This window comes from Esox lucius, chromosome 12 (assembly GCF_011004845.1).
Source record: "Esox lucius isolate fEsoLuc1 chromosome 12, fEsoLuc1.pri, whole genome shotgun sequence".
Taxonomy (NCBI): domain Eukaryota; kingdom Metazoa; phylum Chordata; class Actinopteri; order Esociformes; family Esocidae; genus Esox; species Esox lucius.
In genome coordinates this window covers 36,005,690-36,021,839 of record NC_047580.1, presented here as the reverse complement: position 1 = coordinate 36,021,839, position 16,150 = coordinate 36,005,690, and the positions used below count along the sequence as shown (strand labels likewise).

The 16,150-nt window shown below is 42.8% G+C and overlaps 1 protein-coding gene across 2 annotated transcripts in view; it reads right to left on the bottom strand.

Moving 5' to 3' along the window:
* Positions 1-2,133: 2,133 nt before the first annotated feature.
* Positions 2,134-16,150, bottom strand: part of LOC105028952 (nerve growth factor) — a 38,907-nt gene continuing 24,890 nt past the window's right edge. For both annotated transcript variants that reach the window (XM_010902020.3, XM_034296094.1), the window contains exons 2-3: positions 4,318-4,393; positions 2,134-3,398 (exon numbers count right to left, since the gene is read on the bottom strand). In XM_010902020.3, the coding sequence (XP_010900322.2) occupies positions 2,491-3,387 (897 nt within the window). In that variant the 5' untranslated portion in view covers positions 3,388-3,398; positions 4,318-4,393 and the 3' untranslated portion in view covers positions 2,134-2,490. The remainder of the gene's footprint in view (positions 3,399-4,317; positions 4,394-16,150) is intronic.

The following is a 16,150-nucleotide window of genomic DNA, read 5'->3' as shown; positions in this document are numbered from 1 at the left end:
CTGTGTGTTTCATTGTTTGATTTTGAGAGCAGATTAAATGGTTTTGAATGTTTGATTTTGACAGAAGAGTCCGGGATTTTGTGAATGTAGTTTGAAGATTTTGATCTGTGTTTAATTCTTGAGAAAATGGGTGAAAGTTTCAAAAAATGTATCTTTGCAAATGTGAAAAACTGTAAAGTAATGTAAACTCACATAATAAATGAAACGTACACAATGTTACTAAATACTGTGAGGCCATATTGCCTTTTCTCATCCCTCTTGCCCTCCCTCCCCCTGAATTCTTTTATCTCTCTCTCATTATTCCTCCACCTTACCACCCCACCCCCAAACCCACTGCTCCCCACTGCTCCCCCTTCACCAGTGACAGCGCTGAGATCACAACTTTCCCAACGCCATTCCTTACAGCTCTGTTTACATCATCACCTCGAGGTCTTGGAGGTGACAGGAATGCCAGCATTCCCAGGAGCAATGTGGTGATCCATCTCTTATCCAGGACAGTGTGTGTATGTTGCTGGGTCAGCGCTGGCCAGCACAGCCGAGCCGTGATTCCACCTTTATTTTACACAAATGTGCGCACACACTCAAGCATACACACACACCCAAACAAGTATCCTCTGCATGGTACAGAAAGACCCATGCATATTCAGAAGTGTTTAATAAATAAATAACATCATCATCAACAACAACAACACAACAATATCTTGATGTCATGATGTACAGTGGATATAGAAAGTCTACACACCCCTGTTAAAATGCCAGTGTTTTGTGTTGTAAAAGAATGAGACAAAGATAAATCATGTCAGAACCTTTTCCACTTTTAATGTGAACTATAATGTAAACAATTCAATTGAAAAACAAACTGAAATCTTCGAGGGGGAAAAATGAAAAATAAAAACCTCACAATAACCTGGTTGCACCAGTGTGCACACATTCTTATAACTGGGGATGTGGATGTGTTCGGAATTAACCAATCACATTCAAACTCATGTGAAATATAAGTCATTACACACCTGCCATCATTTAAAGTGACTCTGATTAATCACAAATAAAGTTCAGCTGTTCCAGTAGGATTTTGCTGACATTTTCTTAGTTGCATCTCAGAGCAAAAGCTACGGTCCGCAGATAGCTTTCAAAGCATCAGAGGGATCTCATTGTTGAAAGATATCAGTCAGGAGAAGGGTACAGAATAAATTCCAAAGGATTAGATATACCTTGGAACACAGTGAAGACAGTCATCATTAAGTGGAGAAAATATGGCACAACAGTGACATTACCAAGAACTGGACGTCCCTCCAAAATTTATGAAAAGACGAGAAGAAAACTGGTCAGGGAGGCTTCCAAGAGGCCTACAGCAACATTAAAGGAAATGCAGGAATTTCTGGCAAGTACTGGCTGTGTGCTATATGTGAAGACAATCTCATGTATTCTTCATATGAATGGGCAATGAGGTAGGGTGGCAAGACGGAAGCCTTTTCTTACAAAAACATCCAAGGCTGGCTGAAGTTTGCAAAAACAAACATCAAGTCTCCCAAAAGCACGTGGGAAAATGTGTTATGGGCTGATGAAACCAAGGTTGAACTTTTTGGCCATAATTCCAAAAGGTATGTTTGGCGCAAAAACAACACTGCACATCACTGCACATCACCCAAAGAATACCATATCCCCAGTGAAGCATGGTGGTGGCAGCATCATGCTTTGGGGCTGTTTTTCTTCAGCTGGAACCAGGGCCTTAGTCAGGGTGGACCCAGACCTGGATCCAATTGAACATCTGTGGGGTGATCTGAAGAGGGCTGTGCACAGATGTCCTCACAATCTGACAGATTTGGAGCGCTTTTGCAAAGAAAACTGGGCAAATATTGCCACATCAAGATGTGTAATTCTTCCCCCTCAAAGATTTCAGTTCATTTTCAATTGAATTGTTCACGTTACAGGTCACATTAAAGGTGGAAAAAGTTATGTTATGATTTATCTTTGTCTGATCACAAGAACCTGGCATATTAACAGGTGTGTGTAGACTTTTTATATCCACTGTATATGTACACTTATTTAATATATATATTCATATCTGACAGTATAAACTATAAATATGACATGCTGTCCCCATAACTTAGAGTATTCAGGAGGTTGGGGGGGGGGTGTATGCGTGTGTCCGAGTGGGACTTCTGGGCAGTTTATTGGCAATAATGCTTTAGTGTGTGTGTGTGTGTGTGTGTCTGTCTGTTTGTATACACTAGTTATTTCAGGATCAGAATTCACAGAAATGTCCTGACACTTCAAATCCTTATTGTTTAGGTTTAGAGTTCGGGGCTGAGGTTGGGCTTGGGGTAAGAGTTAGGTTAGGTTTAGGCATAAAAGATAGGTTATTGTGGGTAGGTTAAAGTTAGGTTTAGAGTTTCAGGAAAATGGGTTTTTAAATAAAAACATGTTAGCCCTGAAAACATGGGGTGTGTGTGTGTGTGGCTCGTGGTCCATAATCATACAGGTGAGAGGTCAATGCTTCCAGGACTTGCGGCTGATAACACACACACAGGCTGAGTTGATGCGTATCAGCCTCCAGGCGGTCAGCTCCTTGAACTTGGTGAGGGCGCGTACGTACATGTGTGAGTTGGTGCAGTACGAGTTCCATCGACGGCTGTCGATGCCGCGACACCCCGATTTGGCCTTGGCCGCTCTGACAACGCCCCCCCCGGCTCCTTCCCTAGCTTCACCCCCTCCACTGGCACCGCCCTTCGCCCCTCCCTCCGGGGGTGTGTCCGTGTCGCAGATCGTCTCATAAAAGTATTGCTTCATCCTGTAGTTGTTTATTTTAACCTCCGGGAGAATGTCCACCTCGTTGCCGGCCATGTCTGTGGCCTTGGTCAGGTTGACCCACATGTTTTTGCTCTCACACACAGAGTACTCCCCTCTATTCAAGTGCTGCACCCCAGCCATGCGCTTCACCCTAAACCCGCCCCCCTGCACCCCATCGATCTCCTCCTCCCCCGTCCCCACACCCAGGGCGTGATGGGTGGGGCGTACGTCACTGAAGACGACGCGGGGTGAGGAGCGGAAGTGCCGTTTGTTGAACAGTTTGGGGTCCACCTCGGGGATGGAGTCCGTGGAGGAGGATTCTGTCTCAGAGTGACCCAGGGAAGAGTTCCTGTCCTGGGGTAGAAAGGCTGTCCTGTGAGCCGATCTGATCTTCTGACTGGGTTTTTGAGGTGTTTCCCTGCCTGCTGCAGGCTGATGCTGTGGAGACTCTGTGAAGTGGGCTGGCTGATCTGCTCTGTGATTGGCTGCTGTGTGGTGTTCTGAGCTGTGGTTGGCTGCCACCTGGCCCAGGGCCCCTCCCATGTTCAATACAGCCTGGACGCCGATCAGCAGGAGTGCCAGCGGCAACGACCTCATGGGCTCACGTCCTGTAAGAAATGACAACAACAACAACATGTCTTGCCATAGCCACCAAACTGAAGTTACCACGTCCATCTGGGCACAGTAAAGAGTTGCGTCTATAATTCACTACAGACACCATTTACTACAGCTATCATTCACTACAGCCATCATTCACTACAGCCATCATTCACTACAGCCATCATTCACTACAGCCATCATTCACTACAGCTATCATTCACTACAGCCATCATTCACTACAGCCATCATTCACTTCAGCCACCATTCACTACAGCCACCATTAACTACAGCTGTCATTCACTACAGGCACCATTCACTGCAGCCACCATTCACAGCAGACACCATTCACTGCAGACACCATTCACTACAGACACCATTCACTACAGCCACCATTCACTACAGCCACCATTCACTACAGCCATCATTTACTACAGCCACCATTCACTGCAGCTACCATTCACTACAGCCATCATTCACAACAGCCACCATTCACTACAGCCACCATTCACTACAGACACCATTCACTACAGTTATCATTCACTACAGCCACCATTCACTACATCCACCATTCATTACAGACACCATTCACTACAGACACCATTCATTACAGACACCATTCACTACAGCCACAAATCACTACAGCCACCACTCACTACAGCTATCATTCACTACAGCCACTATTCACTACATCCCCCATTCATTACAGAGACCATTCACTACAGCCACCATTCGCTACAGCCACCATTCACTACGGACACCATTCACTAAAGACATCATTAACTTGCTAATGTAGAGACATGGGTCTATTGCAATAACGATTGACCACTAGATTTCTGGGAGTTGATCTCTCTTTATATCATCAACATAACATCTGCACAGCTGTGTGTGTTCGTGTGTGCGTGTGTGTTTGTGTATGTTGGGGCTTACCTGTGGAAGGTGTCCAGGTGAAGTGGTTTGGCCCCTTTAAAGCCAGACTCTCGACACGTCTTCCATCAGCATCACCCTACCGAACACAAACACACACATTTACTGAGATATAGCATGTACAAACACACTCGCACACACAAATACACAAACACTGTCTTTCTCACACACAGCTCTATGTTTTCCTAAGACCTACTAATTCATGGCCTTTGACACAAATACTTTAGGTAGCATCTGAACGGGGAAGATCCAGCTTATTATCACGTAAGATAAAGAAGAAAAACTCAGATTTCGATCAGCCCTAAAAATGATACATGTGATTACATGGGGGTGGTGAGTTATCGGGGTGGGGATATTAGTAAAGAAAAGGTTTTGATAATGTATACAGTACCCGCTGATTTGATTCTGTATGCCAGTTGATTTGATTCAGTTTACCCGCTGATTTGATTCTGTATGCCAGTTGATTTGATTCAGTTTACCCGCTGATTTGATTCTGTATGCCAGTTGATTTGATTCAGTTTACCCGCTGATTTGATTCTGTATGCCAGTTGATTTGATTCAGTTTACCCGCTGATTTGATTCTGTATGCCAGTTGATTTGATTCAGTTTACCTGCTGATTTGATTCTGTATGCCAGTTGATTTGATTCAGTTTACCCGCTGATTTGATTCTGTATGCCAGTTGATTTGATTCAGTTTACCAGCTGGTTTGATTCTGTATGGATCTGGTTTGATTTGGTATGAACCTGGTTTGATTCTGTAAGGATCTGGTTTGATTCTGATTATGTAAGGTGTGGTGTTGCTGACCGCTAAAGATGATTACGTCAGTGAATGTTCAACAGGTATGAAGCCCATAGGCCAAGATAGTTAGGCTCTCACAATCTCTCCAGAAAGCTCTCAAGATGTCATATAAAGTTCATTGAGCTTTCAAGCCGAATGGAACAGATGGAAAAGTCCCAAAATCCCTAATACAGAAGATCTTTGTAGAAATCTACTTGGCTACATTCCTTAAAACTCATGCAATGTGTCACATCAGCTAAAGAGACTGGCAGTGGGGCTGATTTTGTGGTAGGCTACTTAAATCAATGTAAGTCCTTTAAATAATAAAAATTAAAATAGCTTTGATTCCCTGGAGATCTCTGTAATATTCTTAATGCTCAACAAAACTCAGAGGTTTGGAAGTTACATCAATATGACATCAATCCGATGGTCAGTGTTTCTTTCATAACCCCAGAGATTACCAAGATAGAGTAAAGACATTCCTGACCTTTGACCTCCAGGCATCACTCTTCTCTCCCTCTCGGCTTCCCACACATACACACACAAAGACAGCCACACACACTCTTATGTTAATGTTTAACACATTGAAAATACGACCTACATGATATATTTCACACCTCATTACGCAGCCCCCTACATAAACACAGACAGGTTTTAGTCTGTTTATGATCTATTATGTTGATGATGTTGCTGTAATGTACATTAATGTCCTCACGAGGGCAGTGTTATCTGTACATCCATGTCCTCACGAAGGCAGTGTTATCTATACATCCATGTCCTCACTAGTGCAGTGTAATCTATACATTCATGTCCTCACTAAGGCTGTTATCTATACATCCATGTCCTCACTAGGGCAGTGTAATCTATACATTCATGTCCTCACTAGGGCAGTGTTATCTATACATCCATGTCCTCACTAGGGCAGTGTTATCTATACATCCATGTCCTCACTAGGGCAGTGTTATCTATACATTCATGTCCTCTCTAGGGCAGTGTTATCTATACATCCATGTCCTCACTAGGGCAGTGTAATCTATACATTCATGTCCTCACTAGTGCAGTGTAATCTATACATTCATGTCCTCACTAGGGCAGTGTTATCTATACATCCATGTCCTCACTAGTGCAGTGTAATCTATACATCCATGTCCTCACTAGGGCAGTGTTATCTATACATCCATGTCCTCACTAGGGCAGTGTTATCTATACATCCATGTCCTCACTAGGGCAGTGTTATCTATACATTCATGTCCTCTCTAGGGCAGTGTTATCTATACATCCATGTCCTCACTAAGGCTGTGTTATCTATACATTCATGTCCTCACTAGGGCTGTGTTATCTATACATCCATGTCCTCACTAGGGCAGTGTTATCTATACATTCATGTCCTCACGAGGGCAGTGTTATCTATACATTCATGTCCTCACGAGGGCAGTGTTATCTTTACATTAATGTCCTCACGAGGGCAGGGTTATCTATACATTCATGTCCTCACGAGGGCAATGTTATCTATACATTCATGTCCTCACGAGGGCAGTGTTATCTTTACATTAATGTCCTCACGAGGGCAGGGTTATCTATACATTCATGTCCTCACTAGGGCAGTGTTATCAATACATCCATGTCCTCACGAGGGCAGTGTTATCTTTACATTAATGTCCTCACGAGGGCAGGGTTATCTATACATTCATGTCCTCACTAGGGCAGTTTTATCTATACATTCATGTCCTCACGAAGGCAGTGTTATCTATACATCCATGTCCTCACGAGTGCAGTGTTATCTATACATTCATGTCTTCTCTAGGGCAGTGTTATCTATACATTCATGTCCTCTCTAGGGCAGTGTTATCTATACATTCATGTCCTCTCTAGGGCAGTGTTATCAATACATCCATGTCCTCACGAGGGCAGTGTTATCTTTACATTAATGTCCTCACGAGGGCAGTGTTATCTATACATCCATGTCCTCACGAGGGCAGTGTTATCTATACATTCATGTCCTCACTAGGGCAGTGTTATCAATACATCCATGTCCTCACGAGGGCAGTGTTATCTTTACATTAATGTCCTCACGAGGGCAGTGTTATCTATACATTCATGTCCTCTCGAGGGCAGTGTTATCTATACATTCATGTCCTCACGAGGGCAGTGTTATCTATACATTCATGTCCTCACGAGGGCAGTGTTATCTATACATTCATGTCCTCACGAGGGCAGTGTAATCTATACATTCATGTCCTCACTAGGGCAGTGTTATCTTTACATTAATGTCCTCACGAGGGCAGGGTTATCTATACATTCATGTCCTCACTAGGGCAGTGTAATCTATACATTCATGTCCTCACTAGTGCAGTGTTATCTATACATCCATGTCCTCACTAGGGCAGTGTTATCTTTACATTAATGTCCTCACGAGGGCAGTGTTATCTATACATTCATGTCCTCTCTAGGGCAGTGTTATCTATACATTCATGTCCTCACGAGGGCAGTGTTATCTATACATTCATGTCCTCACGAGGGCAGTGTTATCTATACATTCATGTCCTCACGAGGGCAGTGTTATCAATACATCCATGTCCTCACGAGGGCAGTGTTATCTATACATTCATGTCCTCACTAGGGCAGTGTTATCTATACATTCATGTCCTCACGAGGGCAGTGTTATCTATACATTCATGTCCTCTCTAGGGCAGTGTTATCTATACATTCACACAGGAATATAAACGCATTATTAATGTATCATTAATTATTTACCACATCAGCTTGACCTCATTACCATCTGAAAGTGAGTCTACACACCCCTTGCATAGTTTTCTGTGTTTAAAAGAAGACCAGGATATATTAAAACCTGTCTTTGTTATGTTTCCAAGGTGTCTTTATTTCGAGTATACATCCAATGCACTTTCTTTCTCTGTACTGTATCCCTTAGCAACTCTGATAAAGGGTTGTATGTTACACCTGTGGATGTGCTTTTGTTCAGGTGTTATCAATCTCCCTGCAGTGTCACCTACTTAGTACTGCAGTGTCACCTACTTAGTACTGCAGTGTCCCCTACTTAGTGCTGCAGTGTCCCCTACTTAGTGCTGCAGTGTTCCCTACTTAGTACTGCAGTGTCACCTACTTAGTGCTGCAGTGTCCCCTACTTAGTGCTGCAGTGTCCCCTACTTAGTGCTGCAGTGTTCCCTACTTTGTACTGCAGTGTCACCTACTTAGTGCTGCAGTGTTCCCTACTTAGTACTGCAGTGTCACCTACTTAGTGCTGCAGTGTTCCCTACTTAGTACTGCAGTGTCACCTACTTAGTGCTGCAGTGTCCCCTACTTAGTGCTGCAGTGTTCCCTACTTAGTGCTGCAGTGTCCCCTACTTAGTGCTGCAGTGTTCCCTACTTAGTGCTGGAGCATCCCCTACATGGAACGCTTAGTGTCAGTTGAATCCCGGCCTTTCCCTAAAACCGTTTAATCAGGGAACCTGGCTGGCCGCTCTCCAACTGTCCACATGTCTGGGGTGAAAAAGAGCCTGTTCCCACGCAAACAGGAATTATGTTCGTTTAGTTGAACTGTAGTTGGGTTTATTTTGGACTCCGTTGTTAAACGTGAAAACATTAAATTAGATGAGAACTTCAATTGAATCATAAAGCCCAGGGAGAATATTGTTTATAACATGTCCTCTGAACTTGGGCCGAGTTCAGACAATCACACACAAACACAAACACACACACACACATGTTAGGCTCACTGGGACAACAGAAAGACACAGACCACCCACCCATTTAGCATACGGAGACAGACAAAAACATCCTTCACAACCTAAGGTGTCCATTCTGATCCAGAACATTTAGATTTGTCAATTTCTGGGACACTGACTGTGAACTTTAGGAGACGGAAGAGATGGCACACCCTCCTGGACACACCCTGCTGGACACACCCTGCTGGACACACCCTCCTGGACACACCCTCCTGGACACCCTGCTGGACACACCTTCCTGGCAAGGGTGGTTATAGAGACGGCCAAAATCTTCATCACATAGGGCCTGACTTGGTCTGAAAACTCTCTGGTAAAGACATGTTCATATAATTTCCCCCGACCGCCACAACAACAGAGCTGTCTGTCTCCATATAGCACTTCAGAGCCCTGAGGAGTGCTCAACTCAACACCTGGGCACGCTAACTGGCCTCCAGGACATGATGTCTCAAAGTCCCCCAAGATCATAACCAGGACAGTGAGATCACAAAATGTTCTACCCACAGGCCATCAAACCATTAAAACAGGTCACTTGTCTTGCACTGTGATCTTCACGTTAAAGCCCTTGTTAATGCTCACACTCCATCTCTCTCTCGCCACCACACGCACGCACATATAATCAGTACGTGTTGTGTTTCACAAGTAAAATGTATATGTACTGTTTATTTACATTTTGTGACTCAAATTAGATAGTAGATCTAATTTGCCAAGTTTGTGGTTTATGAGCCAAATCACAAGCATTTCAGTACACCTACAACAGCATGGGCCACAACAATGACCAGGGCTGCTTCTAGACTGCTAAGGAGCCACAAATCAAATAATTTAGAGCAGACCCTGGCCAGGATAACAATGTACAGTACCAGTCAAACGTTTGGAAAACGTTAAAAAAAATTGCACCTTAACTTGAATGAGTAAGTATGTCCAAACTTTTGACTTGTACTGTATATACAGCTCCGGAAAGAATTCAGAGATCACTGCACCTTTTTCTTTCCTTTCAAAAAAAGTTGAAAAGGAAAGTTTGAGTGAGGAACAGAAGGGTTAGATTTTTTGTGGTCTCTTAATTTTAACCCTTTTTTTCCTCACACAAAACCTTATTTTTCGACTTTTTTGGGAAGGAAATAAAAGGGGCAGTGATATAAAATGCACACACACACACCACACTTGTCCCTTCTGGTCATCAGAAGTATAGACAGACAAACACAGAAATGTTCTAAACCTGCAGATGAGTGCAGGAAGGCAGTGGATGAGTGCAGGAAGGCAGTGGATGAGTGCAGGTAGGGGACAGATGAGTGCAAGAAGGCAATGGATGAGTGCAAGAAAGCAGTGGATGAGTGCAGGAAGGCAGTGGATGAGTGCAGGAAGGTGGTGGATGAGTGCATGAAGGCGGTGGATGAGTGCAGGAAGGTGGTGGATGAGTGCAGGAAGGTGGTGGATGAGTGCAGGAAGGCGGTGGATGAGTGCAGGAAGGTGGTGGATGAGTGCAGAAAGGCAGTGGACTCAGTGTTTATTTAGTCTATGCTGAGCACTTGGTCCTAATGAAGAAAATCTGTGTATACAAGTCTGTGTGTGTTTGTTTAAGACCTGTGTGAACCGCATAAACAGTGCATTGCAGAATCCAGAGGTCAGAGAACCTTAGAAATTACACAACTCTGCCAGGCACACACACACACACACACACACACACACTAAACACGCATAGCGTAGTTCCATATGCTTGTGTTTTGTTGTCTGAAGAACATGGTTGGTTCATTTAATGATTTTGGAGGGCACATATGGTCTGCTATGTGTCTCATCCGTGCTTTACAAGACGCTGATTGGAAATACTTAAAATGGTATAACAGATTTATAAACACACACACACACACACCTTTACAAAGGCTCAAAGACCAGAACATTATTCTTTCTGGTCTATTTAGGATGGCACTGTTTTGCACATGAATCATTATGGCTTAGGGACCTTAAGGTTTTCCATTCTATGTTATGGAGGATATTGGTTCTTAAGTTTGGGACCTTATGGTTACATTCTATGGTATAGAACATATGGGTTCCTAAGTTTAGGACCATATGGTTCTTTTCTATATTATGGATGTTGGATCCAATTTTAGGATCCTGTGGTTCTAGCGTCTTTGTTCAGAACAGTGTTTTCTTTGTATCTCTATGTACATTAACTGCTCATTGTGACATGAATACATGTATGGAAGCACTCCTAAAACAACCAGGTGCTGTTTCCCATCTGGGATCTCAACGTCAACACAAAGTTATCACAACCTCTACAAGTTTACAACACTGTTACAATCAATCACATAGAAATATTATGTGATGGTGATGTTGCGTGACTGTTTGTGGCTGTAAAGATCTACATGACACAACATGGTTCTACAAAGAACTGAAAGGAAGCCCACTGTAGTTGATTTGTAGAATGGAAGACATTATTCAGGCTTGAAGAATACATCAGTCATTAATGTATTTATGCACTGTAAAAATTATTCTGCAAAATGTGTCACTTTTGTACCCTATGAAATAACAAAAATAGAAAATACATTTTAGTCAAGTTGACTAATGTGCAAAAGTATTCATAATATTAAGGTGAGTTTAGGTCAACTTAACCAACATTTCTAAATGTATAAAATCAGGTTTAGCTGGCAAAAACTTTTACAACAGAACTAATAAGTTAGATCAATTAGAGCAAGATTACTAACTAAAAATGTCAATTTATGAGAACCACAAGATATTACATTGTTTTAACTTAAAACAATCAAGTTAAAAAAAACTATGAATTATGTGTTTACTCAACTTTCTTTTTTTTTTAAACCCAACAAATCAGATAAACAGGGAACGTCAACCTTTGTAAGTTTTATGATTATTATACATCATTATGTATACATTTATGAATAAAGCAATGTAGATGTGCTTGTGTGTATATTCCAAAGTAGTTGTTAAATCAAAAAAAAGGGAAACCTAACCCTAACCCAAATTTAAGTCAATTGTCTTCTGTTAGTTAAGATAACAACATTTGATGTTGATATTACAACACTGGAAATTGATTCAACTCTAAATAGTATGTTATACTGAAAAATGAAGTTGACTTAACAGTCTTTTATTTGTTTATGTAAACGTGGCTTTATTTAAAACAACTCAACCATTAGATTAGGTTCAACTTTATTGTCATTGAACAGTACAAGCACAGAACAATGAAATGCAGTTAGCATCTACCGAAGTGCAAATAGAAGAGGGCAGAAAATGTACACGTATTTACAAGTAATAAGTATATACAGTTAGGTATGGAATTAATTGGTTTAAAATGATGAATATGGGCTTAAAGTGCAGTCTCTCAGCTTTAATTTGAGGGTATTGACAACCAAATTGGAGGAAGGGTTTAGGAATTACAGCTCTTTAATATGTAGGCCCAACTTTTTCAAGGTACCAAAAGTAATTGGACAATTGACTCCAAAAGCTGTTTCATGGACAGGTGTGGGCTATTCCTTCATTATTTATTCATCAATTAAGCCGGTAAAAGGTCTGGAGTTGATTCCAGGTGTGGCATTTGCATTTGGAAACTGTTGCTCTGAACCCAGAACATGCGGTTAACGGAGCTCTCAATGCAAGTGAAACAGGCCATCCTTTGGCCGCAAAAAAACAATCCATCAGAGAGATAGCAGGAACATTAGGAGAAGCCAAATCAACCGTTTGATACATTCTGAGAAAAGAAGAACACACTGGTGAGCTCGGCAACACATAAAGGCCTGGACGTCCATGGAAGACAACAGTGGTGGATGATCATAGGATCCTTTCCATGGTAAAGAAAAACCCCTTCACAACATCCAGCCAAGTGAAGAACACTCTCTAGGAGGTAGGCATATCATTATCCAAGTCTATCATAAAGAGAAGACTTCACGAGACCAAATGCCACCAAGTTCACCACCAAGGTACAAACGATTCATAAGCCTCAAGAATAGAAAGGCCAGATTAGACTTTGTCAAAACACATTTAAAAAAGTCAGCCCAGAGTCTGCTAGAACATTCTTTGAACAGATGAAAGTAAGATCAACCTGTACCAGAATGATGGGAAGAAAATGTATTGAGAAGACTTGGAACGGCTCATGATCCAAAGCATACCACATCATCTGTAAAACACGGTGGAGGCAGTGTGATGGCATGGGCATGCATGGCTTCCAATGGCACTAGTGTTTACTGACGATGTGACAGAAACAGCTGGATACATTCTGAAGTATATAGGGATGTATTGTCTTTTCGATTCTTCGATTTTACGGCACTTCACTTCACAGATGGACAATGACCCAAAACACACTTGAAAAAGATTTTTCAAGGCAAACAAGTGGAATATTCTGCAATGGCCGAGTTAATCACCTGATCTCAACCCTATCAAGCATGGATTTCACTAGCTGAAGACAAAACTTAAGGCAGAAAGAGCCACAAACAACTGAAGACAGCTGCAGTAAAGGCCTGGCAAAGCATCACAAAGGAGGAAACCCAGCGTCATTAGTGTGACAGGACAGGCATGAGACAGGGCTTAGGACCCAGCAGTGGGCCCACATAGAGTGTGAGTGAGGGGAAATCAGGGCAAACTGGGGACACCTGGGGAAGTAATTACCTGTCTCCATGCCCCTATAAAACAGGTGCAGCCAGTGAGTTCGAGGAGGAGGCTGCCCAATGGAAGTGCAAGGCACACGGCTACACTGCCCTTTTGGCCCCATGAGCCCCATGAGCCAGATATGGTGTGACTTAGTCTTGAAGGGCCGTGCTTAGGACCTTTCACACTGGATTCAACCCCGTATGGAGACAATCCAATCACTGGGGACATTGTTTTATACAACATACCTTTTCTTCAAGGGAAGAAGTGTCAGACATAAATATGTTGAGAACTAATTTTGGTTTAAGTCGCCAGGCAAAAATCACCTAGTAAAACCATGCAGAATCATATATAACCACATATAACCACGAAGAACCTTGTAGAAATGCATAGAGCCATGTATGAAAATGCTAAACTTTGTAGAACCATGTAAAATAAAGCAGAACCATAGAGAACTCCATAGAATTACCTAGAACCGGATTGAATCACATCAAATTATTTTTTATATGAATTTTTAATATGAAGTTCCAGCCTATTCCCAGACCAGACATGCGTTTGTACTCGGAGTATGTACAGAAGCACTTGGTGAATTAATGTGATTCTAATTCTGAAAACAAACGTTTCTGTCATTGTCTCCAGTCTATCAAAACCCCAGCGTTTACGCCCCCAGCGCTGTCTCCTGAAAGTTCTACATCTGGGCTTGCATTAACAAGGTGTGTCTTGGCAGGTACTCCAGTGTGTGATTTGTGTCAATAATGAATCAACTGGAGAACCTGATTTTAGACTAGCGCTTCGTGAATACGAGCCCCTGTGGCCCATTCCTCTGGCATGAGGCGTGACTCTAGACTAAATAACAGTCATCTGATGGAACGTAAGTGGATTTGTCCTGGAAATTTTGTAATTCAGTGTTTTGAGAATACCATCATTCCATAGGAATGTCCAGAAAAGACCATAACTTCATAGTTCTAGGAATACAGTATGTATAGTTCCATGACAGTGTTCAGGGAAATCTATAATTGCATAGAAGCGTTCAGGAATTAGCATTGTTCCATTGGGATGTTCATGCCTCCCCTTTGCCAGTTAAGGGATTTTGAAATGGCACCTTATGGGTTGTGATGCACTGGTGCCTTTGCTTGATAGATTATGTGATTCTTTGTCCATGTTTATTTACAAATTCTCTTGACATTACAGTCTATAGTCTACATTATATCTCTATTTACTCTATAGTAAAAGACTACAGCATATTCAGACTATAGACTACAATATGCCTCCATAGAATCTAAACTATATTATCTTATAGGTCTTTATACTATCTCAAGCACAAAGTTTATTAGTGAGATTTCATGAATTTATGAAACAACAAAATCCAATGGTGCTTAAGTTGAAATTGACAGAGATGGTTTGGGCTGGTAGTTGGTTTGGGCTGGTTGTTGGTTTGGGCTGGTTGTTGGTTTGGGCTGGTAGTTGGTCTGGGCTGGTTGTTGGTTTGGGCTGGTAGTTGCTATGTTGATTGCATTTTTGCAAGGAGGAGCTGTCATCTCACTAACTCACCTAATCTCCTCCTTTCTCAATTTTCTCATGAAGTCAAGACCCAGATGAAGGAACGTGTACTTTGCAAGGCTCAGCGTCTACCAAGTTCTTGCAAATTGCAGTGATTTACTTAATATTTATCAGTTAATTCACTCAGTACAGCCTAGCACACACTCTATACAGCCTACAGCCTAGCACACACTCTATACAGCCTACAGCCTAGCACACACTCTATACAGCCTACAGCCTAGCACACACTCTATACAGCCCACAGCCTAGCACACACTCTATACAGCCTACAGCCTAGCCCACACTCTATACAGCCTACAGTCTAGCACACACTCTATACAGCCCACAGCCTAGCACACACTCTATACAGCCTACAGCCTAGCACACACTCTATACAGCCCACAGCCTAGCACACACTCTATACAGCCCACAGCCTAGCACACACTCTATACAGCCCACAGCCTAGCACACACTCTATACAGCCTACAGCCTAGCCCACACTCTATACAGCCTACAGCCTAGCACACACTCTATACAGCCCACAGCCTAGCACACACTCTATACAGCCTACAGCCTAGCACACACTCTATACAGCCCACAGCCTAGCACACACTCTATACAGCCTACAGCCTAGCACACACTCTATACAGCCTACAGCCTAGCACACACTCTATACAGCCTACAGCCTAGCACACACTCTATACAGCCCACAGCCTAGCACACACTCTATATACAGCCCACAGCCTAGCACACACTCTATACAGCCCACAGCCTAGCACACACTCTATATACAGCCCACAGCCTAGCACACACTCTATACAGCCCACAGCCTAGCACACACTCTATACAGCCTACAGCCTAGCACACACTCTATACAGCCCACAGCCTGGCACACACTCTATACAGCCTACAGTCTAGCACACACTCTATACAGCCCACAGCCTAGCACACACTCTATACAGCCTACAGCCTAGCACACACTCTATACAGCCTACAGCCTAGCACACACTCTATACAGCCCACAGCTTAGCACACACTCTATACAGCCCACAGCCTAGCACACACTCTATACAGCCCACAGCCTAGCACACACTCTATACAGCCTACAGCCTAGCACACACTCTATACAGCCCACAGCCTAGCACACACTCTATACAGCCCACAGCCTAGCACACACTCTATATACAGC